The 27935-nt window shown below is 37.4% G+C and overlaps 2 protein-coding genes across 2 annotated transcripts; one reads left to right on the top strand and one right to left on the bottom strand.

Moving 5' to 3' along the window:
- The first annotated feature begins 467 nt into the window (after positions 1 to 467).
- On the top strand, positions 468 to 9838 carry LOC102223790 (glutamate receptor U1-like). Its single transcript, XM_005796935.2, has 10 exons — positions 468 to 575; positions 649 to 734; positions 4282 to 4313; positions 4403 to 4582; positions 4666 to 4889; positions 4987 to 5084; positions 6551 to 6768; positions 6845 to 7064; positions 8253 to 8497; positions 8968 to 9838. Exons 1-10 carry the CDS (start codon positions 499 to 501, stop codon positions 9064 to 9066), a joined length of 1479 nt encoding a protein of 492 aa, XP_005796992.2. The 5' UTR covers positions 468 to 498; the 3' UTR covers positions 9067 to 9838.
- LOC102225168 (1-phosphatidylinositol 4,5-bisphosphate phosphodiesterase eta-2-like) lies at positions 9823 to 26537 on the bottom strand. Its single transcript, XM_014475909.2, has 21 exons — positions 26000 to 26537; positions 24620 to 24766; positions 22555 to 22798; positions 22339 to 22468; positions 20534 to 20704; positions 19141 to 19234; positions 18818 to 19021; positions 18601 to 18721; positions 16480 to 16651; positions 16282 to 16410; positions 16122 to 16205; positions 15941 to 16038; positions 15768 to 15856; positions 15026 to 15211; positions 14059 to 14166; positions 13855 to 13979; positions 13694 to 13778; positions 13473 to 13619; positions 11761 to 11840; positions 10029 to 11082; positions 9823 to 9908 (listed from the first exon to the last, which is right to left on the bottom strand). Exons 1-21 carry the CDS (start codon positions 26334 to 26336, stop codon positions 9892 to 9894), a joined length of 3822 nt encoding a protein of 1273 aa, XP_014331395.1. The 5' UTR covers positions 26337 to 26537; the 3' UTR covers positions 9823 to 9891.
- Between the last annotated feature and the right edge of the window lie 1398 nt (positions 26538 to 27935).

Raw genomic sequence — 27935 nt, 5'->3', positions numbered from 1 at the left:
AATAAATAAATAAATAAATAAATAATAATAATAGTAATAATAATAATAATAATAATAATGTTTTGGCCTTTACAAATAATAATAATAGTTTTATTTCAAATGATGAATAAAAAAATATGATTAAATATTACAATTTTACTTTCAAATTTTCCACATCTATGTTAAGAATCTGGTATGAATCCTAAATAATGACCCAAGTCATTTTTAGCCAAAAGTGATTTTTGCAAATTTAGACGAAAAAATAAAAATAAAAATCTCTTTACCATTATTTAATATCTATTTTTAGAGTTATCTGTAACTCTACAACAGTCTATCTCAGCTAAAATCTTAACATTGATCAATTATGTGTAATAAATAATTGATTTGGTCACATATTGAGTAGCTCTCATTCCTCAGGGGCAGCTTTATGTTTGGACATCCTGCTGTTTCTCTCCACCCTTTCATCAGAAATCCATAACTTTTATCTCCACCCACAAAACCTTCATTGGCTCTCTGCTGATGGACGTGAAGCTGAAAAACTTCGGCTCTCAGCGTTTGGGTTCTGTCTTCAGCTCGCCGCGTTGGATTCACCTCAGGTAGAGCTTTCCTTTCACTCTGCTTCATTTAGCTCGGCTCACTCTTAAGTGATTTTAAATCCTGTTTTTGTAGGTTACAGGTGAACAGAGCCAGGATGCTGTTTGCGTTTCTTCTTCTGTCCTCTGGGCTTTTCCTGGATCTGGAGGTGTGTACTGCAGGTAAGAGACGCCATTGCTTCAACACAAACTGCAGCAGTTTAACACATTTTCTGTACATTACTGCTCTGTGTCAGAAGAAAAACGAGTTTGTTTTTCTCTTGACCTGTGACCCCGGTCAAGGCATTTTTCATTCGGTGTGGTGGCAGCTTCCCTTTTCGCTCTCTGCCAAATCCCTCATGTTTCTCCACAGGATGTGGTCCAAACTTCTCAAGCTTGACAAGACTTAAATACATGCACTGTCAGCTCGGATGAATATCAAAGTTTAGCGCCGCATCCTGTCCAACTCTTGTGGAAAAATGGAGAGGGGAGCGAGCCAACTGACAATCTCGCAAAATTGGTAATAAATCGAGTCTTTGATGCGAACAAAGACGCTCTGATTCAGAGAGTGACAGGGCCTTGAGGAGCCTTTATGACGTGTCATCTTCTGAAAAGGAGGATCTGATGGTTGTCAGGATCACCCTGTGGTGATGGATCCCCATGGCCTTGGCCTGGATTCAGGCTTTTGATACTCTTTGTCTGCGCTCCCATCAAACACTGCCATGCCACTGAGGCTCTTTAAATTAACACTCTGCTCTAAATAGACTGCAGAGTCTACTTTCAGGGAAAGAAAGTGTCTCCAGGATACCAGAAGCACTTCGTGACCTTCAGGGACCCCAAATCCCACCAGCTGGTCAAGTGATTTGTATAAAAAAAACATTTAGTGACCAGAAGTGAAAAATTAAGCAAGACTGATGTGTTTTCAGCACTGTACTGTTTCTTACCTATGCCTCTTAAATTATTATATTTATGACGTTACCGCTGCAAAATTTAACGTGTTTTATCAAGATTTTATGTTAAATAAACAAATTTGTGATGTAGAATAAAATGCATCATAATTTTTGTATTTTTTCCACACTTAAAAATCAGGGACGTTTGGTGTGTGTGTGTTTAATGCCACATACTACTTTGTAAGACAACCTTTCACTGAAATGAAAAGGTTTTTTTTAGTAAGTTCAATGTTTTTACCCATTTGTTTTTGCAAAACAGCCAATGAGTCAGGTTTATTTGTTAATCACATTTCAGCATCAAGGCAAAACATCACAAACACAAAAATATAAAGTCATAGAACATACAGTCAACAATTGAAGCAACATTTTGTCAAGTGCCATTGTTACACATCAGATTGTTGATTAATGTTTTGTTTATTCTGATACAAAAGCAACTCTAAACCTGTGTTTTTAGTCATGATTTTAAGGACTAAAAATCATGTTTCAGCTGTTTTGCAGTTTTCAGGAAGTTCATTCCAGATTTGAGGTGCAGTGAAGCTGAACGCTACTTCTCCATGTTTGGTTCTGGTTTTGATTCTGGTTCTGCAGACCAGAACCAGAAGATCTGAGAGGTCTGGAAGGTTGATACAACAGCAGATCTTTAATGTATTGTGGTGCTAAGCCGTTCAGTGATTTATAAACTAACAGTATTTTAAAGTCTATTCTGTGGAACTGGGTTTATGTGCTCCATCTTCCTGGTTTTAGTGAGAACACGAGCAGCAGCGTTCTGGATCGGCTGCAGCTGGATGATTGATTTTTTTAGGCAGACCTGTCAAGACACTGTTGCAGTAATCAGTGCAACTAAAGATAAAGTCATGGATGAGTTTCTCTAGATCTTATTGAGACATTATTCATCTATTTCTGGAAATGTTATTCAGGTGATAGAAGGCCGACTGCTAGATTGAGACAGTCTGTGAGCATCAGGTTTCCAAGATTTTCACTTTGATTCAGGTCCGAACTTTGACTGGGCCATTCTAACACATAAGTACGCTGTAATCTAAACCGCTCTATTGTTGCTCAGGCTGTGATTGGCTTGATGATCTGCTGGAAGGTGAAAATCCACCACAGTCTCAAGTCTTCTGCATCCTCTGACTGGGTTTCTTTCTGGTCTGATTTGATCTGAACACCTTCTTCTACATGCTTGCTGTTTTTCATACAAACTCAAAAAAGACTTTCTTCTTGCCACTTTTCGATTAAGGCCAGAGTTATGGACTGCACAACCAGTTTGTGTCAACAGATTCTCCCAGTCTGAGCTTTCGATCTCTGTCTCTCTTCCACCAGGACAAAAGGCCTGTCAGTTTCTCCTTTAATGCTTTTACTCACATTGAATTTCATTTTTGGTGGAAGAAAACTGACAGGCAATGTGAGTAAAAGCATGTTAGAAAAGAACAGAGCATGAAATATTGTTTTATAACCAGATCCTGCTTTAAAGAGTCCATTTCGTCACCACTGATCTGTCTGCTGTGTTCCATGATTCTGTTGCTCTCTAATGTTTTCTAAGAAACTTCTAAAGCCTTCACAGAACAGCTGTATTTATAATGAGATTATATTACCCACAGGCGGACTCTGCTTACTAATTAAGTTACTTCTAATGCTGCGTTCGAGTTACTGTGGAAGTTGGAACTTGAAGGTGGGTTTGACATCAGACCAGAGGAAACAGTTCCAGTTAAGAAGTCAGGATTTCAACATAGTGACGCCCATAGACGTTGTTTGCAGTACTTCTTACCACCATTGTTTTACGTTACATAAGCAAACACCACTATTAATCTATTTGGTTTTAAATTGTACGTACTTCATGTGCGCACTCCTACATGTGTATATTTTCACCACAGCTTACTTTGTTGATGTGCGGAGCGGCCATGTTGAAACACAAAGTCGGTCTTACTGGGGGTAGCTGGAGTTGCTCCCACTTTCACAGTGGGAAACCTGAACTTTGGAGAGTTTTCCAGCGGGAAAGTCAAAATTCCCAGCTCTGACCACAACAGCATTAGTCAGCTGGTTGATTCATTTCTCTTTATTATGCACTAAAGTACTTTGTGATGGTCTCTGATATAAAATCACAATAAAATACTTGAAATCTGTTGGTAATAAGACATAATGTTTTAGGTTTACTTATGAATACTTTTGCAAGGTACTTCAGTTAAACATGATTAAGGTTTAACTCACACAAATGAGAAAGTTTCATCCTTTGAGAGCTACAACACTGCAAAAACACAAAGTCTTACCAAGTATTCTTAGTCTAGTTTCTAGTGCAAATATCAGAGTACACCTGAAATAAGACAAAAATAACTTATAAGTAACATTTCAGCAAGATACGGGAGCTTGTTTCAAGTCTATAATTATTTAAAATTGATTACTGAGAGTATTAGTTACACTGGCAGATTATTTCACTTATGACATGGGAAAAATGTCTTGTTATAAGTGAAATAATCATAATATTAAACAATTATTGATTTAAAACACGCTTCCAGATTTTGCTGAAAAATTACTTGTAAGTTAGTTTTGACTTATTTCAAGTGCACTGAGGTGTTTGGACTAGAAACTAGACCAAAATTTACTTGATCCGATTTTGTGTTTTTGCAGTGAGCTCATGTTTAAACCTCTGAGTCTAATCTCAAATCAGAGGCAATTAGATTATGGTACTGTGCTGTTGTTTTATCAAAGTCTTTGCAACTACTAACCTGAAATATACTACGCTGTCTAATTTATTCCATATTTACCATTTCCTCTTCCAAAATCAGCGCAATCTGAACTGAGAATCACAACCATTAAGGTAGTTGGTCTTCCTCTTTTATTTCAATCAGTTTGGTCATTAGATAGAAGGTACAGGACAACTGAAGTTGTGTCTGTATGCATTACTAGCAAGATCCGTATACAATGTCCAAAGGAGGACAACTGGAAGGCTTTTGCATGGATCTGCTCTCTGAGGTGGCCAAGACAGTTGGACTCAAGTACAAGGTGAAGCTGGTGAAAGATGGCGCCTACGGTCGGCAGGATGAGAGCGGGAACTGGAACGGGATGATTGGAGAGGTGGTGAGAGGGGTGAGCTCAGCAACCGTCAAACCAGTCAAAACACTTCACAATTTAAAAAAAGAAAAGAATTAATTGATGTTTTCATTTGACAGGAGGCAGATCTTGCGATTGCGCCGCTGACTCTGACTGCAGCGCGGGAGAAAGTTGTGGGCATGACCAAACCCTTCATGCAGACTGGGATCAGCATCCTGCTGAGGAAGGACATCTCAGAGGGAGCCGGTTTCTTTCACTTCCTGTCGCCCTTCGCGCCAGAAACCTGGATGGGGATTCTCATCGCCTACATGGCTACTGCTGCTAGCATCTTCATAGCTGCCAGGTTGGTAAAATTACCTGGACAGGGAGGAATGGTGTCGCTAATATCTGAAACTTTTAAAATTTTTGTTAAAAATGATTTTTTCCCCCCTTACATACAGAGTAAGCCCATGTGAGTGGAGTGAGGCTCAGAGTGAGAGAAACAGATTCAGTTTCCTCTACAGCCTGTGGTACGCAGCTGGAGCTCTGACTCTACAAGGTAAAGCAAGAACAAGATTTAGTTTTTAACTAATTGGCTAACTATCATTAGCAGCTTTTTGTTACATTTTTAAAATCAAGTATATTGTTACATATTAGCTTGATACAACAACTGTTAATAAATATTTACTAAGAATATTAAACTGTAAAATTCTGCCTGTTAATTATAGCAGTTTTAACAGGAACTGAACAAATTTACCCACCAAACACTGCGTAACATCTCTTACTATAGCATATACTGATAATTTCTTATATGAAGTCAATAAAATTAATTTTAGCAGTAATAGTGTTGATAAAATTATGTTTTTACTCCAAAGTGCTTTCAAAGTTTAGGTCACAACACTGCAAAAAAACACAAATTTTTAGCAAGTAGTTTTATCTACACTAGAGCAAATATCGTATTACACTTGAAATAACACAAAACTCATTTACAAATCATTTTTCAGCAAGATATACAAGCTTGATTTAATTCCTTAATATTGATGAAAAAGTATTAGTTACAGGTGAAATAATCTGCCAATGAAACAGCACATTTTCCCCATATTACAAGTTCAAATGTCTTGTTCCACTGGCAAAATTATTTCACTTATAGCAAGTATTTTTTCATTAATATTAAGGAACTATTTACTTAAAATAAGCTTCTATTCCTTGCTGAAAAGTTACTTTGAAGCTAATATTTATTTCAAGCGTAATAAGATATTTGCTCAAGAAAGTAGACCACAAACACTTTGTTTTGTATACTTGCCAATATTTTTACCAATAGTTTTATCATAATAAATTAAAAAATCTTGTTCCACTGGCAAATTATTTCACTTATAGCTAGAACTTTATCATCAATTTTCAGGAATTATTTACTTAAAAGAAGCTTGTATTTTTTGCTGAAAAGTTACTTGTAAATTTGTTTTGTACTAGAAGCTACACAAAAATATTTGGTAAGATTTTGTGTTTTTGCAGTGTGGTGACCTACATTTTGAAAAAACTTTGGAGTAAAACAATGTTATAAACACTGCTACTAGTATATTTTTTAACAACTTTATATAAAAAAGAGCAGTGTGTACAGTGAAAAATACACTGTTTTGTGCGTTCATTTGAGAATATTTTTATTTTTATTTCATAGTTTTGCTTATTTCAAGTGTACCAAGATAGTGGAACTAGAAACTAAACCAAAAATACTTTGTATTTTGATGCTTACCAATATTTTTATGAATAGATTTAGAATAATAAAACTTGTTTTGTTCGACTGGCAGATTATTTCACTGATAACTAGTCTTTTTTTGTCAACATCAAGGAATTATAGACTTACAACAATCTCCTATTTCTTGCTGAAAAGTTACTTGTATATTAGTTTAGTCTAATTTTAAGTGTACTAAGATATTTGCACTGTAAAACTAGACCAAGAATACTTGGTAAGAATTTGTGTTTTTGCAGAACAGCCATATTGAAGCAACATTTATTTGTGCATCTCAGGTGTTGGTCCTCACCCTAAAGCCCTTTCAGGACGTGTCATCTGCAGCAGCTGGTGGCTGTTTTCTGTCGTTCTCTTGGCTTGTTATTTCTCCAACCTCAGCTCCTCCAAAGCCTCAGAGTCCAGTCACCTGACTGTGAAAGGGTTCGAGGACTTGGCCGGTCAGAACACGATCGAGTACGGATGCCTGGCCGGTTCCTCCACTCTTGCTTTTTTCAAGGTGAGTGTGGCCTGGCATGGCTGGTCTGCCCCGTTCGGACTCACTGGAAATGTTTCTGTTTCTTTCCTTCACCCAGAATTCAAACAACCCAGTATACCGCAGAATCTACGAACACATGGAGAGAACGCAGAGCTTCGTGTCGTCTATGGACGAGGGGGTCAAGCAAGCAAAGGAGGGAAACTTTGCCTTCATCGGAGAGTCTGTTTCTCTGGACTTGGCTGTAGCGCGTCATTGTGAGCTGGTGAGAGTGCATGAGGTCATCGGCATGAGAGGATACAGCATCGCTGCCCCACTTGGTAAGGAACCTCCTCTTAAAATGTCATTCATTTTGATTTACCAAATGTTAATCAAATATAAAACATTAAAGGTGACCTACTGTGCTTCTTTGAACAGGTTAGGATAGATCTATACAGAAAATGTTCATCACTTTTTTTTTTGCACAAAATCATTCTTAGGATAGAAAAAATGCATTTCTTGCAAAAGTGCAGTGTGAATGCTGTAAGCTGAATATATTACTAAAATTTGCAGAAGAATTTGAAGTCAACTGCAGAAGACTTGTAGAAATTTAAGAAATAGTCAGAACCAGAAGAATAAAGCAAAAATCTGTAAAATATTAAAACTGTAGAAGAGAAGTGAAGTGTTTTCAGTCAATGCAAAAATCTCATCCAGAGTGTTAGAAATGTGTGCAGAGCAATGCTTACAAAGCTAAGCTGTAAAGTTCTAACAGTTTATAAGCTAAAATGAGCTAAAACGCTAAAGCTAGTTAGGAAGCTAGCTTTAACAAAAAGGAGGGTTGGAATGTGGGTTTAAATGAGGGTTGGAGGGCTGCACAGTGGCGCAGGTGGTAGCACTGTTGCCTTGCAGAAAGAAGGTCCTGGGTTCGATTTTCTTTCTGCATGAAGTTTGCATGTTCTCCCTGTACATGTGTGGGTTCTCTCCGGGTACTCCGGCTTCCTCCCACAGTCCAAAAACATGACTGTTAGGTAAATTGGTCTCTGTAAATTCTCCCTAGGTGTGAATGTGTGTGTGCCTGGTTGTTTGTCCTGTCTGTCTCTGTGTTGCCCTGCGACAGACTGCCGACCTGTCCAGGGTGAACCCCAGTTTAAACCCCAGTTTAAACTGGGGTTGGGAAAAGGGTTGGAATTGGGCTTAAAGGCAAGGTGGAATTAGGGTTTAAATAAAAGTTGGAATTAGGGTTTGAATTAGGGTTGGAGTTTGGGTTAACATTAAAGTTGGAATTGGGGTTAAAAGTAAAGTTGTAATTGGATTTGTAAGAAGGGTTGGAATTCAGGTTGGAAAGAAGGAATTCCAACCCTCTTTCTAACTCCATTCTCAACTCTAGTTCATAATAATATATTTTCTGATGCCTTATAAATATATTTTTTTGTATATAAAAATAGCAAAACAAAATAAAAGCATGAATTCATATCTTGATATAAAATGTTTCCAAATATAAAATGTATAAAATGTTCCTTTAAATAAAGGTTCCCCGATCATAAAGAACCTCAGTGTGGCGATCCTCCAGCTTAGCGAGGCGGGGGAGCTGGCCTATCTGCGGAGCAAGTGGTGGGCCAGCAGCTGCATGGCAGACAAGGCCAAACCTGCAGCCGTGCAGCCGCACAGCCTGAAGGGGATGTTCCTGGTGCTTGCTCTGGGCCTCGGGCTGGGGACCCTCCTGGCTGTTCTGGAGCTCACCTTTAAGAGTCGCAGAAAGGCAGCCGAACTGCAGGTACGAGCCGGGTGACAGTAGCTGCGTTTCCATTACAAATGTGTGCAAATCGTTACCTATATTCTGCAAATGTCGAAAAAACATAATTTTACAATTTTGGTGTTTACATTAAATAGGAAAATACATTTAAAGTGTTTCCATTGCAGTTTTGCAAAAATATGTCTATTTTGAAAACCACCTCATCCCAGTGCAACAACTTTGTATCAGAAGACATTTTGTTTTCTAAATTGCCGTGTTTCCATCCAACAAATTTGTGTAATTTCAATTTGCGTACTTCTATGGTTAATTCACAGCTAGTTTCACATGTGCAAAGTTGTAAAATTACAATTTCTTCAAGAGCTGAACTATTAGAACTAAATGAAATCACAAACAACTCAGATGATTCGAGGATTTGATTATCTGAGGATTGTTTGGATTTTAGTCATCATTGAAATGTCTTGTTTTGTTGCTCCTTACTCTGATCTCTGCAGAAGTCATGTTGCACCGTGCTAACTGAGGAGCTCAGTCTGCGCCTGAAGAACAGCAGTGCAGACAAACCCCAGGAGAATGCAGACAAAGAAAAAGCATAAAAGACTCAAACACTCTCTAGTCTGAAAAGTTTTCTCCTTTTAAATGAAATCAAACGTAACTTTATAGGTTTTTAAATTTGATACTAAACTTTTATTCAAAACAAAAACCTCAGACCTACAGCTGGGCGATAAAATCATTTTATTGCTAAATTAAGTATTTTGATTTTGAGGATTGAATTCTTGGAAAATCAGTATTTGTTTTCTCCAACACATTCCTTGGTTTTCCTTGTGATGTTAAAAACTACCATCTTGTTTGACAAGTGTTTTTACATCTTTTGTTTATTTCAACTTGAAATTCAGGCCAACTCAAAGGAAACATGGTTGAAATAAAAGCCAGTTTGTAAAAATAGTTTCTATCATTTGAAATTTCTTTTTAAACAAAAAAGTGATGAAAATACATGGGATTTGGTATTTAAAAGAATCTGAGGTTTCATTTTTAAACCATATCGCCCAGCTGAAATTTAACCCCAATGCTTTTTACTAATGGTTTCTAAATGTAAATACGAATAATAATAAAAAATCAGGTCATTTTTTTTTTTTTTTTTTTTTACAAAAAATAACTTTTAATCCAAGTTAACATTTGAAATCTGAAAATACAACTTACATATAAAGCTTGACTACTAATTTAACAGTTTGGAAGCATTTCTGTACAGTTGGCAGCAGCATCATTTGATTTCAGCAATTTCTTTTCACAAACAATGTCTCAATAAAAAGTTAAGAACCATAAACAGTCCAGCTAAACTAGAAAAATAAAGTTTGTCTTTTTGCTCAGGCTCCTGCTTTTCCATTTGTTCTTTCTTGTCGTGAACTTTGATGTCTGTGGTTTCAGTCGGAGTCGTGATCTGATCAGGAAAAGAAAAAGTGAAAAGCCAGTATTAGGAATGGAAATTTTACCCTTGTGTCATTGCTGGTGTTTCTACACTGCAGCTTCAAGTGTTGATATTTTCTTCTGAATGACTCACCGTCAAAGAAGAGCGGTGATTTACAGCGAATCTCCTTCATCCTCTGGTCGAACAGCGCCTTCATCTCCCTCTGCAGCGTTCCCTCTCGCTGTTCTGACCCGGCCGGCGGCGGGCGGCTGGGCAGAAACTCCAGGCTGTCGGTGCTGCCCCCGCTGTTGCTGGATGAGCTGCCGGACAGCCAGAGGCCGTTGGGAATGCGTCTCACCTGGCTCTGCTCTTGCTGCCAGAGAAAGGCGGGCTTCCGGGTCACCGCCGGCGTCTGGGGGGAACAGGTCTGTTTTCTGGGGCAGCTGTGTGAGCGGGTTTTGGTTCGTATCTGAGTCGACGGCCGATTGGACGTCGGCGCCTCTAAGGTGCGTCTGACCCTGGCGGGGGATGATGGAGGGATGAGTTTAGAGAGTTTGGCTTCAGGCGGTGGCAGAGTGTGAGACTCTGGGGCGGAGTAAGGCTGAGGTTCTGGATGGTGTTCAGGTTCAGTGAAAACCTCACTGTCCTCCTCTGGTTCCTGCTCCTCTGGCAGCTCAGGGTGCTCCGGTTCAAACCTCCTCACTGCACACTGCTCAGCGCAGCTCTGCAGCACAGATTCATTCTCAGAGTCCCTTTGATCAGCTTGAACCCGGCCATCAGGACCAAGACTCTCCGCCAAAGAAACCTGCGACGGGGTGTCCAGGTCAAAGCTTTCCTCCTTCACATAGGGAGCAGTGGCCCCGCTGCTGTTGTGAGAGTCAGTGGAGGACATCCGGCTGAAGAAGCCTCGCCGTGTCTCTGGAGGTTCGTGGATCTTCACTCTGTGCGCTCGCCTCACAGGCTCGCTCATCATCCCCCTGTGGAAGGCAGCTTTAGCCGCTGGGCCTTTTACCACTGGAGACATTTCTCCATTTCTGCTGTCCTGAGACATGGTGTCCAGATCCCGGTTGAAAAACAGAGCACGTCCATCTTCGGAGGACTGGACGGAGACATCAACAGAAGGATGTCTTTGATGGCCCCTCATGTGCTTCTGAGCTGCTTTTTGGATATGTTTTCTAGCTGCATGCATGGCATGAGCAGGTTTGATCTGTTTCACAAAGAAAGTTTTATTCAGGACTTGAAGATCGTAAATAATATGGAAGTTTATTTAATAGGTGACCTATTATGCTTCCTTGAACAGGTTAGGATTAATCCATGGCCTATTCAAAACATTTTATGCACAAGATTATTCTTAGATTATGAGATTTTAGTCTGATAATTTCTAACTATTTTCATGAGTTGTTTTTATCATTAAATCCAAATAAGTTGCTGCTGGCCACATTCTCCAACTCAATGCTTACACTCACACTGATGCAAACAGATGCACAACTATGCGACCGTACATCTTTGAAAAGCAGAAGTAGAGCCTTCTGCACAGTCAACATAAATGCAGCAAGTGATTTCTGGATGGTGAGTCAACAACAAAACACTTGTCTTTTCCAGCAGCCGTTGAAAGTGGTAAAACCAGATGACCAAACGTGCTGGAGATTCGCTTGGGTTGCTAGGTGACAGGCGGGTCTAGGGTGGGGTTGCCAGGTAACGGCGCCACAATTGGGAGATTTTGAAACGGCTCATTTTCCAGACATCAAAAAACATGAACTTATTGCCAAAAACAGCTGGTTGTTCTTTTAGGCACTTGGGCTATTTATAGAAGCAGTTAATACCCAAATTAAAAATGTGCAAAAAGTTAATTTTTGCATAACAGGTTCCCTTTTAAGTAACATACCTTTCCTGTCATGTCATTAACGCCAACATGAACAAAAATGGACGACTCTGCCATTCCCTCCAGGTAGACGTGCCGAAAACCTGCAAGCACAATCAAGCTGGTTATGATCTTTGTCCTTCATCTTCTATCAGAAACATTTTACAGTCCAAGTCTGACTATTATATTTGGTCTTTTACATCTAGATTTTATTAGAAATTTATTTTTCTGAAGCCTTGGGGAAGTGAGACTGTTATGCTTGTGGAAAATCGCAGGAAATTTTGAGACTCATATAATCACCTTCTAGTAAACGAAGTGTGGGGAACTATTGGAAAATAGACTTTACTAGTGGATAAAAGTCAAGACAAAGCCCAAAGATAAACTTGCTAACAAATAGTTTAGGAGGTGTGTGAGATAAAATGCTGCGTCCAGGAAGTATTCATCAGTTTTACAGAATGCTAGAGGACAAAGAACTTTTTCTGGTTTGGTGAAACTGAAATAAAACATTCTCTCATATACCACCATCTCTACTGTGAAGCATGGTGTTAGCAGCATTATGCTGTGGGGGCATTTACTTATGGCAACATCTGGGCATCATTTGTAACATTTATAATCTAATGAGCCATTTCTGCTCTCAGGTCAGCCAAATTAATTTTGTTTGGAGCCGCATGACTTTTTGGAGAAAATAAAACTTATAATTTTAGATAAATATCTCCTCTAGAAAATTATAACCTATTTTATTTCTATTTTCAGGATTTAAAATAAAGATAAACAAGACTTTGAAAAAAGAGATTTATAGATTTAAACCTAATGACAAGAAAAATGTCTAAAAACAAATTACGGGAGCTTTTAGAGTCAATCTTTGTTGAAATTCAAAGCTAATATAGTAGAAAACCTGCATTTGTTCATATGTCTACGGTAGAAAATAGTAGAAAACACCTTAAAACAACTGTACCAACATGAGCCGAGGCTAGGATTTCTGATTAAAATACTAAGCTATGCATAAGAATATTTATGTAAATATTTTAAAGCTTATTTTTTAGCTTTAAAAAATAAGTTAAAAAACATTTTCTCTGTCATTATGGAGTATTGTGTGGAAAAATAAACAATTGGAAAAAGAGAAGTGCTGTGAATACTTTCTGGATGTTTGGTATCTGCTTTTTGTTAATCAAAATAAAAGATAAAATAATTCTCATGTTAAAATTTTACCATAGCAACAAAAATAAGAAAACTATCAAAATGTGCAGTAAAAGAACAAAAAGGAGAAAAAATGAACTAAATAAATATTTTCACATATTTAGGCAACAAATCATCAGTACATTAATGGAGATTATTACAGTTACTGATGTTTAAAGTTATCATTTACTGTTGATGGCTGGTGCATTTCTCCAGACTGAGACTTTCAGCAAAAAAACAAAAACAAACCCAAACATTTCAGCTGGGTCTGATCTAAAACTGAAATATGAATACATGGAAAAGTACCTCATGCCCACAGATTACAGTGGAGGACCAATGATGCTACTTCAATACAAATATGTCGTAGAGGATGGTATAAAGAAATATTTGAAAAATACAATAAATACAAAAGTAACTAAAACAGGTTTGTCACTGGGTTTTTCAGCTGGATTATGATGCTAAACATCAACCAGTCTGACACTGGGCTTCCTTCAAGGTTACATCTTAATCCCCAGATTTAAACTCCAGTCCAACTCTGGAGATTTGAGCCGACAGCCTACCTGGCATCATGCTGGTGAAAGCCACCGTCCTCTGGCCAATGAAATCCCGTCCAATAGGATCATGATCCCAGACCTGGAACCTCACCAGGGCGATCTGAGGCATCAGGATGCTGAAAACAAGGGTCTCCTCCCACATCGGATTGAAGCCTACATGACAAAAACTTTAAATAAATGTGAGAAATGGACATAAAGCGACTTAGACAGGGAGTTTCTGCGCTCACCGTTGTCATCAACCACTCTGGTTTGCTGCTTGGAGCAATCGACAGGCAGACCGATGATCTCAACTTCAACAAAGGGATCGATTATCTGAGAAAAGATCAAATCAGAGGTAATTTTTTGTTAATAATTTAAATAAACTCGGAATGGTTGTTCTGGCTCTTACTTCTCCTCTGTCTCCAAACATTGAGTCTTTGGGTTTGGGAAGTTGCTGCCCACTGATTATCTTTAGCACCAGCTGAGTTTTTCTGTGTCCAGGCAATGGATCCTCTGTCATCGGGTTAAAGGCAGCTGAGAAAAACCAGAAGCATTTAGCCACTCTTTTGCATAATTACATTTATTGTTCTGTTTACACACACTGCACCCATACCTTTACACATGCACTTAGGCTTCAGAATATATCCACAATTTCCATTGCTTGAAAACTTGGCTCGGTTCAATTCAAGCATTCTGCCTTCTGTTTGGTAATTCATTGCAACTAGAATAAAATAAAAACATGCAAAATAAACATGGAGACCTTCTGGTAATATTACACAGCTTTTAAGGATATGTATTGTGGCTAATTTACAGTTATGTGCAGAGTAGAGGATAGAGTACTCAAAAACTGTACTCAAGTTAGAGTAGCACAAATTCAACAGCTTTTTACTCACGTAAAAGTAAAAAGTGGCCATCCAAAAATGTACTCAAGTAAAAAAGTATTTGGTAGAAAGCCTACTTAAGTACTGAGTAACTGATCAAATTATCAGTCATTTAATATTAAAAATTACATCATCAGATATATGATATAAATACAGATTTAAGTGGAAATTTTGGTATTTTAAAGATGAAAATGAAAATAATGTATATAATTAACATCATTACAAAATCAGACAACACAGAATGATAAAAACACTTCTAAAGGTATTTACATGATTATTATTCAATTCAATTCAAACATACGTTATTAACCCAAAAGGGAAATGAAATTATTATTAAATTAAATTCATTAAATTATAAAGGAATAATAATTTATAACTTAATAATTATAAACTGTCATTAAATGTATTATAATTGTTATTATTATTATTGAAGTATTCACTGAATTTAAAATGATTGAACATAAAAACAAAAAAAAGCAAAGCGCCAATCATGATTTATTTTGGAAAGAGTGTTTTATTTTGAAGAGTGCTTAACCGGATATGGTTTTGTCTTACGTTTATTTCTGTTGCTAGGATACGAAATGTCCGTTGCCGTTTCTTGTTCAGTAAATCGAATCAAACGTTTTCAGCAAAGACATTTGAGCCTCCGTCATGACTGATTACATACGTTTTCACTACGTAACTGTCTATATCGATTACCCATATGGCATCCCGTATTCCAATATGGCTGCGGGTTAAAGTTGCTCGAGTCCACTCTGAAGTTCGACGGATAGACTCTGATAAGCTGGCGCTGGTTGAAACGCACCAGCTCGCCGGGTTTTAGCTGTAAAATCTGGTTCATTACAGTCTCGTTAAGAGATGACACCTGCCAGCTGCTCAAAAACCCTGCGAAACACAAATCCATGACAACAGCCTGCGTATTAGGGTCATTGTCGATAGAAGAAAGCGATTTTGTGCCAAAAACACTCAAAACAATTTTAGCATAATAACATTTGCTAGGGAAAAAAAAACATGGACATTTTTGAAAAGTCGAAAATTTTGCTGGTGCAAAATTAGGAATGATGAGATTTAAGGGGGAAATTTTAAAGGAAATTTTAGAATTTTGAAACTCAGAAATCTCCAAACTTTTCTAGATATTTTCGGAGATTAATTTCAAAATTCTTGACTTTCTTTAACATTTTTGACTTTTCAAACTCAGATGTTTCCAAGTTTTGTCTAGAACATTTCTGAGATTATTCTCAAATTCCAGATTTTTTTTCTAGAAAATGTTCGACTTTTGAAACTCAGAAATTTTCAGGATTTTTTCTAGAAAATTTCAGAGTTTTTTGGGAGAAATGTACTCATTTTTTCTATCTACAATGGCCCCAGTACGCCATTATGTAAAACATAGATGTGCTGATTTTCGCTAAGCGCCGCTACGTAAAGCCTCTTTGATTTTTACCTTGTGTTTCTATTTCATGCACTCTGACAGATTTAGTGTACTTGACCAGGTCAGACAAAGCTCTGGAGAGTCTCATGGTTTTCCTTTTTCTGAAGAAATATTGTAGAAACACAAATGTAATTTTAGATATTAAACATCTTATAAGGCTGATGCGTCCAGTTCAGGGACCTTACTTAGGATGGTAAACAATCTGGGTTCTGTCTCGGCTGCTGCTGTGGTCTGATTCACCGTCAGACATAGCCTTGTTTTTTACACGTATTTTCTTTTTCCTCTGAAAACATGAAAGATAAATGAAGCTTTTTCAAATATGATTTTTTTTAATAGGAAAGACAATCTGAAGAAATGAACTGGCACCTTTCTTTTGAAGCTTCTTATGATTGATCTGCCAAACCGTCTCTTCTTCTTGGGCTGATTAGTTGATTCTGCACCGTTCCCAGGCTGAAAAAGTGCAATGCTATTTGTTAACACATCTATCCGTCCGTCCATTCATCCATTTATTTATCTCGTAATTTGCCTGTAAGTCGTTGTCACTATTATCATCATCATCATCATCATCATCTTCCTCCTCCTCGTTCCCAGTGTCTTCATCAGATACGTCTCCCTCCTCTGCATCAGGGTCAAGGTTTGCTGGCAGTTTCTTTCCCTGAAAAACAAGAATTTATTCTCTTTTTTTTATCACTTTATTTGACCTGTGAAATAAACAAATTTGTACCTTGATTAAAATTTTTCCTTTCAGAATCTCAGGTGAAGGCAACTTCTTGCATTCCTGCGCGCTGACGTTAGTCAGATCCAGTTTGTCCTGCAGCACCTCTTTCAGGTATTCGGCCATTTTCTTCTGCTGTGGCACAGTGCAGTGGTTCTCTATGGAGAGGATAACAGGATACCTGGAGGAGAATCATGACAAACTGAGGATTCAAAACAAACAGAACTAATATATTAAAACTGCAGTATATATATTTTATAAAGATATATGAAACATATATATCTTTATATATACCTGTATATATATAAAGAACATGTTTTTCACATATTTGTTAAAAACGGTCACAATTTTGTGCAGTAGAAGACAGGTAATCGGTGAAAAGATCGCTTTCCTCCACCACCTCCCTGTACAAAAATAACCAGTTTTGGTTGTTCTGGTTCTGCTCTGCATCCCCAGAACCAAAACCAAACATGGAGAATCAGCATCAAGCTTCTTTGCACCACAAATCTGGAACAAATTACCAGAAAATTGCATAACAGCTGAAACACTGAGTGCCTTTAGCCCTTTCATGAATGAATTATGATCCTTTATGTCCAGAGTTTTTTACAAAGTGTTTTTGATTTTCTTAAGGCATAAAAAAAGTGGGATTTTTTTTTTGTTGTAAAAACACATTTTTTCTAGGATTTATTTCTAGTTGATCAGTTCTAATTTTCTCCAAATACAAAGTTGTTATTTGGAAAATACATCAGCAGTATTAGTTTGTCTGCCATATTGGATTTAACAAAAATGTTCTTGCACTTGCAGTGGATGGCCAGTAGTTGGCAGTGTATCGTATTATGCAGTAGTGTCCACTTCAGTGGTCTGCAGTGACGTGCGGTCAGGGGAGGCAGGTGAGGCAGTGCCTCACCAGCCATCATGGAAAGTATATAATCATAATCAAATATATAATCATAAAGTAATTTAAATTGTTATATTCATCCGGTGGTTTGTACTAAAAAATATTTATTTTTCATGTAGCTTCACCAATTTCGATTTTTATTTGTTCAAAATCGCTGAATTTTCTTATTTTCCCATTCAAATGCTTGGAAGCGATGCCGGTGAGGCAGCAGTGAGCTCTGCCTCACCTTGGATTGCGCAACCCCTGGCTCTGCGCTGGCTGCTAAGCGGAGAGAGCATGTTGCTGTACGGCGTCAATAAAATGGTTTAAACAAATTTAATATGTGAACTTATTTCCAATAATTTAGCTTATGTATATAATGTACAGTGCTTTTTGTCACCAACTGTGTTTGTGTAACGTGTTTCGTGTAATGAGCGATTATAAACGGCAGAGAACAGGTTCGAGGTGAGGCAGGCAGTTCTCTTGCCTCATGGCAGGGGGCGCTCAAGATCCCAGACGTTCGTCTTGTTCACTCCTCAACTGCCGAGTAAGTGACAGCGAGCTAGGCTAAACGATTCGGGAAGCAAGTCAAGTGCAGCGATAGATTTTGTGAGCTACAGTTTGTATGTGTAAGGATGCAGAAGTGAAACATAACCTGTAAACTGCTGTCAATCTATGCATCTATTTGCAAATCTGATTCTGATGACGTCAGTGCCTCACCAGCTATGAACCTCACCGCACGTCACTGGTGGTCTGTGTGCATTTATAACAACAGCACTTGACAGAATGTAATGCTTCAATTGTTAGTGTGTTCTACGACTTTGTGTTTTTATGAAGTAAAGCACTTTGAAATTCATTGTTGCTGAAATGTGATATATACAAATAAACGTGATTGACTGATTGCTAAAAGTGCTAATGGCAGAAAAACAAATTGTCATTACAGGAAAACCGCTTATCTGCTGTCATTGGTGGCTATGCTAACTAGCCTTAGCATTCAAAACAAGCTCTAGTAGCTGCAGTGGAGTAGAGAGCAAGTAGGGGAGGCCAGGGTGATTGACAGCGCTAAGGCCCGCCTCCTGCCTATGATTGGATGTTTCTAGTTGGCACTAGGAGAACTGGGAGAAGGTAGAGGAGCTACATTTTTTCAGATTATCTGTCTCGTATCAAACTGTCAGAACATAGTGACAGCTTCACCAAATGTGCAAAAAAAAAAAAAACTTTCATAAAAGTTACAAAGTTACAACAGAGCTTACGGTGACTTAGAGAAGGCATATTTGTTAATTGTTTCAACAACGTCTTTGAAGAGAATTTTGGACGTCAAAGTGTAGCCGTGATGAATGATGGGTTCACCATCCGGTCCATCCCAGCAGTCCACTGGAAGAGGGGAAAAATAACAAAGATGTGCTGATGTTTCTGTAAATCACGCAAAAATGAAAACAAACACTTGCAGTGGTTTTTGCAGCCTCTCACCCTCCACACAGCGGCAGCCTGCTTGCAGAACATAGGCGTACATTTCCACCCTGGACTGGGAGAGCAGCTGGTCTCCAGTCAGGTAGGTGTTGTGCGACGTGGCAATAAAGTAATTAGTGAGAGGCTGCGTCATGTCCTGGTTCACCTGATTGTGCTCGGGGTTAAAGATGTCGCCTGCAGGACTTCGCATGTAGTTGGTGAAACCTGAAGGAGGAAGGATGGAGTGTCATAACGTGCATTTGCACACTGGTGGCATGTTCTGCGTAAGTGGCAAAATTCACTTAATTTTCTGAGAATTTACTTGATAAGCAACATCTACCCACCGTCAATACCCAACACCATATTCTGGAGGTTCTCAGGACATGGCTCAAACTTAGCCACAATGTCGAATAAATGCTCTCTGCTCAGACCGCGCATCTAGAAAGAACAAAACATGATGGGTTCGCATCTTCTGATCACTTAGAATAATGTTTTATTCTAAAGTTCAGCAGCAGTAAATGTAAAAATGTATGAAAGTATTGAAATAACTTAATGTAATCTCACACCTTTGACTTGAGTACATTTGTTCAGGAAAGAAGAAACGAACAATCTATGCAATCAAATTATTGTTTTCACAAATATTATGTGCATCAATCGTTGTCACCCATAACGTTTTTGATTAAATAATTTATAAACAAAGTATTTGTTTAATTCATACTTTAAGCAACACTCTCCAAGCTATTAGATTGAAAAAAGACCCCAAAAATTAATAATAAAGTTTTAAATAATTTTAAATTAATTATTAAAGTTTTAATAATAGGTTTTTTAATAAATATTTTGCAAATTAATAATCGCAATGTACATTTTTTGTAATTAATGTGATTATTAATTGCAAACAATGTAAATAATATTTACATATAACAGATAATAAATGAACATTAATATTTCAAATAAAGATACGCTTTATTTGAAATAAAATAAAGTTTTTTTTATCAAATAAAAAAAAAAATTGATTTTAAAATCAAAATTTGACAACATGCAAATGTAAGCTTTTATATTCGTATGTTACTAGCACAATTGATGAAATTGTGAGATTCATTCACATTAAAACTTAATATTTCATACAAATTCTATTTTAATTTTTCAATTTTATATTTCTATTAGGAAATTTAAATTCTTTTTAAAATGAGTGTTAGTTGACTTAACAATGGGTTTCGGTTGGACAAAATTAATGTTGTGTAATATAAATATTTTATATAAATATAATATAAACAGAACACAATGTATAGTAAATAGTAAGCTAAAAAATATACATTTGGAAAGACTGAAGTAGCTCACACAATGACACAAAAGTATTTATCAGTGTATTGACCCTACAACAGATTTTGAAATATAAACAATAATTTTAAATAAATTAAATGCCTTATAAAAATTTCAGAGTTGCATTAATATCACTTGTGAAAGTTAAGACTGAATGCATGTGAAATAACTGAAATTTGATATTTAATAATCTAATTTAAAAATGTAACATTTCAGTTGTTTTTCCTAAAACCAATGAAGATTGTGTCTCCTAAATTGTATATACAAGTTTCCTATAAATCACAAAAATTAAGAAGTCACATCAATTGAAGATTAATTAAACAACACCAGATGTAAAAGCTGGGAAAATTAATAAAACTTTTTTTCCCCCCAGAACATCTTAGTTGGATTTTTCTAATCTTTTTTTTTTATTTTTACCTTTTGTTCGTTTTCCAGAAAACGTGCGAGGTCGTGCAGATCCAGAACTTCTTTCTGGTTGCTGTAGGAGATCATGATCAGGTAGAGGTCTCTACGTGTGGAAATCATCTTGTAGAAAGAGCAAAATTCATCGAAGCCCAGAGAGCCCTGGATCTCATCTGTGTCTGCTTCCTGCAACAGGAGAGTTTTATTACAAAGGGAATAAATCTCCCAGCATCGGCTTAAGGGGAAAAGCAGAATAGGATATATCTCATACACAGTAATTGTCGCCAGGAGGAATCCAGTTAGCTGCTGAACTAATGCAATAACACAGAGCAGTTCAGGCCATCTGTGGCGGCCATATGGCTTTCCTGCAGCAGTCCCTGGTCTTCTTCTGCCAAGTAGCTGAATAGATGTTTTTTTTCCGCCCTGCGTCGCTTCATTTAATCTTTCTGCTGCTTCAATTGATCTGATGGCCAGATCACAGAGAAAATCTCTTGATAGGTTTCTGATTTCTGCTGTTGTTCTCCGAACTCTGGCCTCGGTTATCCTCATCATTTTCCACAAGTATTTTGCCAACATCTGACTGAACTGGAATCGGCTGATCACCCTGAAGACAACTTTCGCATGGTGGCAGCATCATGCTGATGGACTGCTGATCAGAGAACTGAACAAAGTCAGTCCTGGAGGGAAACTTGTTAGAGGTGAATAAAAACATATATAAAGAGCCACGATGCAATGGTTTAAATCAAATTACATTTATTTATCAGACTAGCCTAGTCAAAGTCCAAATCAGAATCCAATTGAGATTTGAAAATATGCTTTCATTTATGCTATTTATTCAATCTAGCCAAACTTGAGCTACTTTCCAAAAAAGAAAAGGTGAAAAGTTTAATCTCCTGATGTTTAAAGATACTTGAGACAAATTTTAAGCTTGCAGTAACTACATCAAAAAAATATTTTTAGTCAGTACTGGCACAGGGGAGCCAATAACAAACACAGTTATCACATTTTTATTTCTGAAAAATATTTGAAAAACCAACCTTTTTATTCTACTAATACTTTGTACTGGTTTGTGTAGCCAAACAAAATTCATGGAAATTTGTGGCTGTAACATGATAAAATATTAAAAAGTATGACTTCTTTTTTCAGGGTAGACAGCTTATTCTATAGAGTTTATTACTGTGAAAGCCTTAAAAAATTGCACTTGACATAAAATATTCATTTAAAAGTACAGGGGGAAAAAAGAGGCTAAAGATTAGCATGTTAGCACTGCTGGTGTTTAGTCCTATTCACTTTTAGTTAATGGATAATTTCTGCTAAATCATTAATTTGATGTCAGTTAATTTATTATACAGCCTATAAACTCAAATCTTCCAAACTTTATAGTAAATAACAAGATGAATGAGGATCTGAAGTTGGGTTTACAATCTTTTGCTAACAACAGATCGTTTTTTTGTTAGCAAGAACGATCATTCAGATCGTTTTTTGCTAGCAAATATTAGCAAGTTAAACCTGTGTGAAATGTCAAAAACAATCTATCCTTTTTATTCTGCTTCACAGTTACGTTCAAATTTTGTGTTGATCTGTGACATAAAATCCAGCAAAAAAGAAAAGTACAAATGGATGTTTGAACAAGGCACAAAGTGAAAATGTATGACTACTTTTGCAAGCCACCACAGTTAGCCTTCTTGCTTGCTCATAATTTTTAACATCTGGCTGCTGCAGAACAATCACATTTTCAAATATTCTTTTTAAATATGAGCATGAATAAACATCTCTAGCTGTGTTTCTAGGTATTAAGCAAGTGGTGTAAATGTTCTCACTTGAAACATGTCCTTGACTTTCTGCTTGGGTAGATTGACATTAAGCTTATGGAGCAGCTGGTGAACTTCCCCAATGCTCAAGGTACCATCTCCATTTTTGTCAGCCTCAGAGAAGGTCTGCTGCAACCATGTGCAACCGCAGTTAAGGCTCAATCAGAAAATACAACAGGACCTCAGCTGTTAATCACTTAGCATGAAGGAGTGGATAAAGGATATTGATCGCGGGTGCGCTGTCTGCGGGCCAGACTGTCTTCATCGCTGATCCCGGCCATCAGGTACTTGAGCCCCTGGATCCAGGTGCGCACCTCCTCTGCATTGTTGGAGACCAGGTCCAGGGACTTGACTCGATCCCCGTAGTAAATGCTGAAGCAACAGTTTGGGTCGAAGCGGTTTTCTGCGTAACGCCGGAAGATCTCAGATTTTTTCCCCTCACAGACCTCATGGATGGCATCAATGGATACTGGAACATAAAAAAAAACATTCAGGTTTTCAGACCGATTCCACAAAGTCATCAGAAAACAAATGAACAGAGAAATCTGAAAGTGCTCACACCCCTTGACTTTTTTCACATTTTTGTTTATAACTCAGTCTTATTCTAAAATCAGTTTGGGGACAGTTGTCATAAAGAAAAATGAAAATATGTTTTAAGACATTTTGTGTACATATATACAAAATATACAAAATTGTGGGCGCATCAGCCTTTGTTTTCCGTTACAGGCCTATTTGTTGGACGCGTTGGATGCCCTTGACGCGTCAAATGCTCGAAACGCTTCAAATCGCGCCGTGCTAGACACGCAGAACACGCAGCGACGTGCCCGCCACATAGACTTTGAATGTGAACCGACGTGCCTGATGCGCGAAACACGATGTGAACGCACCATAACATGTCAGCAGATGCTTCATCATAAACTACTCTATTTATTAGCTTGCATCTTACAGGCGTTAGTAGCAAACTAAAAAAATAATATCAGAATTTTGAAATGCGGAGTTGTATTTAAGCCTGCCTTTTTTTTTTTTTTTACTATTTCAAAGTGACATCAGCTAATAAACACTAAATTTAAATTAAACAAGTTAACGGGTTTGATATCTTATAATTCCCCAACGGTCAACAGCAGGAAAAGATTAAGTTTTTATTTGTGTAACAACTATAAAAATAAGATAGAAATCATTTTTCCATGCGTAATAGCATTGTTTGTATTACTCAATGTTATTTTAAGTACATATAACAGTATATTTTATCATGCTAGCTTGGCGCTCTTGGGGGCCCCCTGGTGGTGTGGGGGACCTAAGCAGCCACTTAGCTCACATATGCCTTCAAATGTATCACGTACCTAAATCTTCACAGCTTTGGTTTGGTATTTTGTTGAACCACCTTTGCCACAGCAGCATTTTCAGGTGTTTCTGGTTGCATCTCTGCAGGCTTGGTGAATCTATTTTGGGTATTTTCTGACATTGCAGATCCTCTCCTGCTCAGCTGAGCTGCATGGGGCGGTATTAGCAGACAGGCATTTTTAGGCCTTTCCAGATACAGTCTGTTCTTTTGGATTTAAATCTGGTAACTGTTCCTGAAGCCACTCCTTCGTCATCCTGACTGTGCACTTCAGGCTAATTTTGTGTTTTCACTAGATCATTACTATGGAACAGGTTTATTTGAAAAGTTTCATCATATTTAGCAGATTTGATCACAGCTTCATAATGCCGCCGCCGCTGTGCTTCACAGTAGAAATGGTGTTAGCTAGGTTATATGAGCACAGAATGTTTTTATCCAAACATGTTGGTCGTTCCAAATATCTTTTCAAATACTGGAGAGCACAATGCTTTTCAAGTTCTTAAGTGAAGCTGATTTTTATTTGTTTCTATTGATTTATTTTGGATTTTTGGATTTATTTACAGACAATTACTTTGGCTTTAGAGGTTGGTTTCTACTTTGGTGTGTAGGAATTTATAAAGAAATATAAAGGCTCCCCTACAAATCATCTTCAGTCTGATGACTTTACCACAGCTGGACTACAATCAAATTGCAAAAGATTATCAACGATGATCAGTGGATTTCAGATGAATTGTCATCAAGCATGTTTAAAAAGTCAACAATTATTCACATTTTTGTTAACTTCAGGGAAAAAAATCGACTAAAGTCATCTTTTTGGAACAACCTGACTTTCCACTCCAAACATTTACATTATATTTTCAATTTTTGAAGCCTTGGTTTCACAGTCAACAGCATTTCTAGTTCAGCTTTGTTTGGTTATTTTGTTCAATAAAAATAACTTTGAACTCTCACTTTTGGCCTTGTCATGCTTTTTGGAAGGCCGCCACCGGATGCAGGACTTGTGCTCATCCAGGAAGAAGAACCGGACCAGGCCTTTCTTCTTCCCCTTCAGTTTGGTCATCTGGGTGCCGGTCTGCATGGTGCACATACATCGCTCCACTACAGCGGGAATGATGGTAAAAAGGGTCATTTTCAGAAACCCTCAGAGAGCAAAGCATGGCAAATAAATGTGATGCACAGGCACTGACAGAATAATGACAATATTAAAGAATATTGCAGATAGCTAGATTCAGGTGTTGTGATCAAATATGACTGCAAAAATGTGTAAAAACCCACCTTTGTTTAGTTGATACTTGGTGTAATTTGTTATATTATTTATATAACAATATATATATATATATTATATATATTTTTGTGTTTATATCTATTAAACACATTTAGTAAATAAACCAAGCATGGTCTGTGTCAAATGCTTTTAGGTAGCTGCTTATATTATTGATAAAATAACAACATAAGCAACATTAAACAGATTAAGCAAGATTAATATCACAACTTAAAGTGAAAATCATCTGACTAGATTTAACCCTTTAACACCAAATATGTTATTTTTGATCATTATTTCTCTAAATATTTTCCTTAAAAAATCTGCTGATTCAAGTAAAAGTATCATATAAATTTATAAAACATACATATGTATCATAGATATGTATAATTTTAGAAGTGTAATATACTTTTTAAATTGGTAAATTTGGCAATCAATGCTTTTGGCTATGATGACTAAACGAATGCAAAAGACTGACATATTAATTGTGCTGCAAACAAATTTAGAAAACAAGTCAATGAATCAAAAATGATTTCTTTTGTATAATAAAACACATTCCATGCTTAATTTTTTATCATTATCATCATCAGTAACTTTAATTATAAAGCGCTTTACCTGAAACAAAGTGTTGAATATCAGTGATAAACAAGAAAACATAAAGATAAAGTGGCAAAGCTAATTAAAAACTCAATTCAAAACACAACAAAACAACACAATTAAATAAACAAATAATTTTAAAAAGACTTTGAGTTTTCTGATGCTTTTTGTTATCAGTCACATGCATGCAACATTTTTGCAGCAGCATTTTTTCGTGGTGAGTTCAGGTCATTGTTGTTGTGCGCCGTGAGCAGGTAACCTTTGTTTGTAATCTGAAGATACATGTGACGCAACCTGGCACATCATTCAGGCTAATCCTAAAGGATTGTCTGCAGTCCATATGCTCATTATCTGCTTCTCCGCTTCCCTCTCTGTTGTTTGTGCAACTGACGACCCTTAAAGGTCACCTAAAAGCACATATTCAGAATATGTCTGGAGGATGAATTGTTCCCAAAAGGTTAGCGGAGGCTTACCTATTTGACCCAGCCTCCATTTGGGTTGTGCAACCACACTGCCGCCGATCCAGAAAAACTCCTCAGCCAGTCTGGAGACGGACGCTTTCTGCCAAAGTTTGGGCGAGCTCATGATGGAGTGGGTGGGCGAGTTGACGGGGCTGGAGGTCCGCTTGGCTTCCCGTTTGGCCCATGAGGGGGAGAACATCCCGGATGACCCCAGAGCCTGGAAGGTGGTCTTCTTTGGGGCCGTCCGGGAGGACAGCGGAGGGCTCTGGCCCAGAGACGGCGGCGCCATCGCTGAAGGCCTGTGGTTCATCTCTGACCTATACATTTGGTTCCGGCTCACCTGTCCCATTCACAAAACATGGACATACCTTCCTCCTGTCTCCAACAGAAAGTTTTAGTCGCACCGTGGCAGCATGTCCTCCAGTTCCCAACAGTCTCCCCACATGAGCAGAGTTCATTCAGTCAGGATCCGGTGCTTCGTCCATAGGTTCCTCCTTTTATTTACTTTTGCCGCCTGCAGAGTGCTCTCAGTGAGGAAGTGTGCAACTTGTTTGAGTCTCTAAATCTTTCTCAAGCTGTAATCCTGCAGTGAGGCTTCAGCCTGGTCTTGATAGAGGGATTTTCTGTGAAGCCAGTAAGCTCCTGGGGAGGGAGACTGTGGCTGGAGGACTTCACATGCTCAATGCACAGCTTAAAAATCTTCACGTTTAAAAATCTGAAGATAATAAAATGCAAAACAAAGACTTGAGACTTAGGGTTTGGTTAGGTGGTGTAAACAAGGTGGAAATGTTTTCTCCTGAACTGTGAGTTAGGATTTCCCTCTAGGCAACAGGATGATAGGCAACAGCTCTATTATTTAAATGTCTCTCAAACTATAAACAATAAAGTAACATGATCTAATTGCTTTCACTTAAAGTAAAGACGCAAAAATGGAGTTTTAATTTTTTTATTCACATTTAATGCATAAACTCAAGCAAAATATAGAATAAACATATAAAACAATCCACGGCTAGAAACAGGAGGTGCGGAAACTAACATTGCCAGAGTGTTAGTAGTAGTAGTTTTGTACTAGTTTTACTCCTTATTAAGCAGATAATTATCATTTATTTTGCAGTTCTGGTTTTTATATTGAGAAGATGAGCTAATATGTTCAGTCATCTGCTTTACAGAATCGCCTCTTGTAGCTTGCTAACTCTATTTTCAAAACATTATTGACTCAAAGGGGAAAAAAATACAAGTGGAACTTTTCACACCACAACTGTCTGTTTTTTTTTTTGTTTTTTTTTTTTACAAATATTCAAATTTAGATTTGAAGTGGGGGAAAAAAAAGCATTGCAGTTTTCTTTCAGCCAGCTGGCTGGCAGTGAGCAGCAGGAGGTAGGAGAAAACTCTGGTCACTCACAGCGCTTTCTCCTCCATCTTCTTGAAGTGATTTAAAACTATTGGAATGTTATACAGAAACTTTTTTTGTGGTTTTGAAACTTTAGAAACTTCTATTAGCTTGATGGTGAAAAGCGACTCATGAATAAACAGCTCTGGAAAAAAGAGAGCACTTTAAATGATCAGTTTCTCTGATTTTACTTTTTATAGGTATATGTTGTATTCATTTATAAACAACAATAATAATGTTTTCACTCAGGAAAAGTTTAGAAATCAATATTTGGTGCAATAATAACTGTGAGGTATTCTAAGGGGTTCAGTGAAGTGGTCTCTTAATTGTTTCCAGAGCTGCATAACATGCTTTGTGAAACAACAGCATTACTTCATACCTAATTATCTTCCTGCACACCGGACAAAATATTAGGTTAGGTTAAACTTTATTAATCCCATAGAGAAATTGAGGTTATCTGTTGCTCACACATTATTCAGACATAATTCATAGCTAGTTTAAATTTTAACCTATAACTTTCTGAAGAGGTTTTTTATTTATTTACTCCTTTATTACCAA

This window comes from Xiphophorus maculatus, chromosome 20 (assembly GCF_002775205.1).
Source record: "Xiphophorus maculatus strain JP 163 A chromosome 20, X_maculatus-5.0-male, whole genome shotgun sequence".
Lineage (NCBI taxonomy): Eukaryota > Metazoa > Chordata > Actinopteri > Cyprinodontiformes > Poeciliidae > Xiphophorus > Xiphophorus maculatus.
The sequence above is the reverse complement of the archived record's forward strand: the minus strand, read 5'-3'. Positions and strand labels throughout refer to the sequence as shown.

Bases quoted from the DNA above. Each gene is read 5' to 3' on its own strand.
- LOC102223790 (XM_005796935.2), top strand. From the start codon at position 499: ATGGACGTGAAGCTGAAAAACTTCGGCTCTCAGCGTTTGGGTTCTGTC. The intron at 735-4,281 runs GTAAGAGACGCC...TTCCAAAATCAG, and splicing joins TCTGGAGGTGTGTACTGCAG to CGCAATCTGAACTGAGAATC. The intron at 6,769-6,844 runs GTGAGTGTGGCC...TCCTTCACCCAG, and splicing joins CCACTCTTGCTTTTTTCAAG to AATTCAAACAACCCAGTATA.
- LOC102225168 (XM_014475909.2), bottom strand. From the start codon at position 26,336: ATGGGACAGGTGAGCCGGAACCAAATGTATAGGTCAGAGATGAACCAC. The intron at 22,799-24,619 runs GTGAGAGTTCAA...TTTATGTTCCAG, and splicing joins AAAGCATGACAAGGCCAAAA to TATCCATTGATGCCATCCAT. The intron at 19,235-20,533 runs GTAAAAATAAAA...TGTTCTTTCTAG, and splicing joins TTCTGGAAAACGAACAAAAG to ATGCGCGGTCTGAGCAGAGA.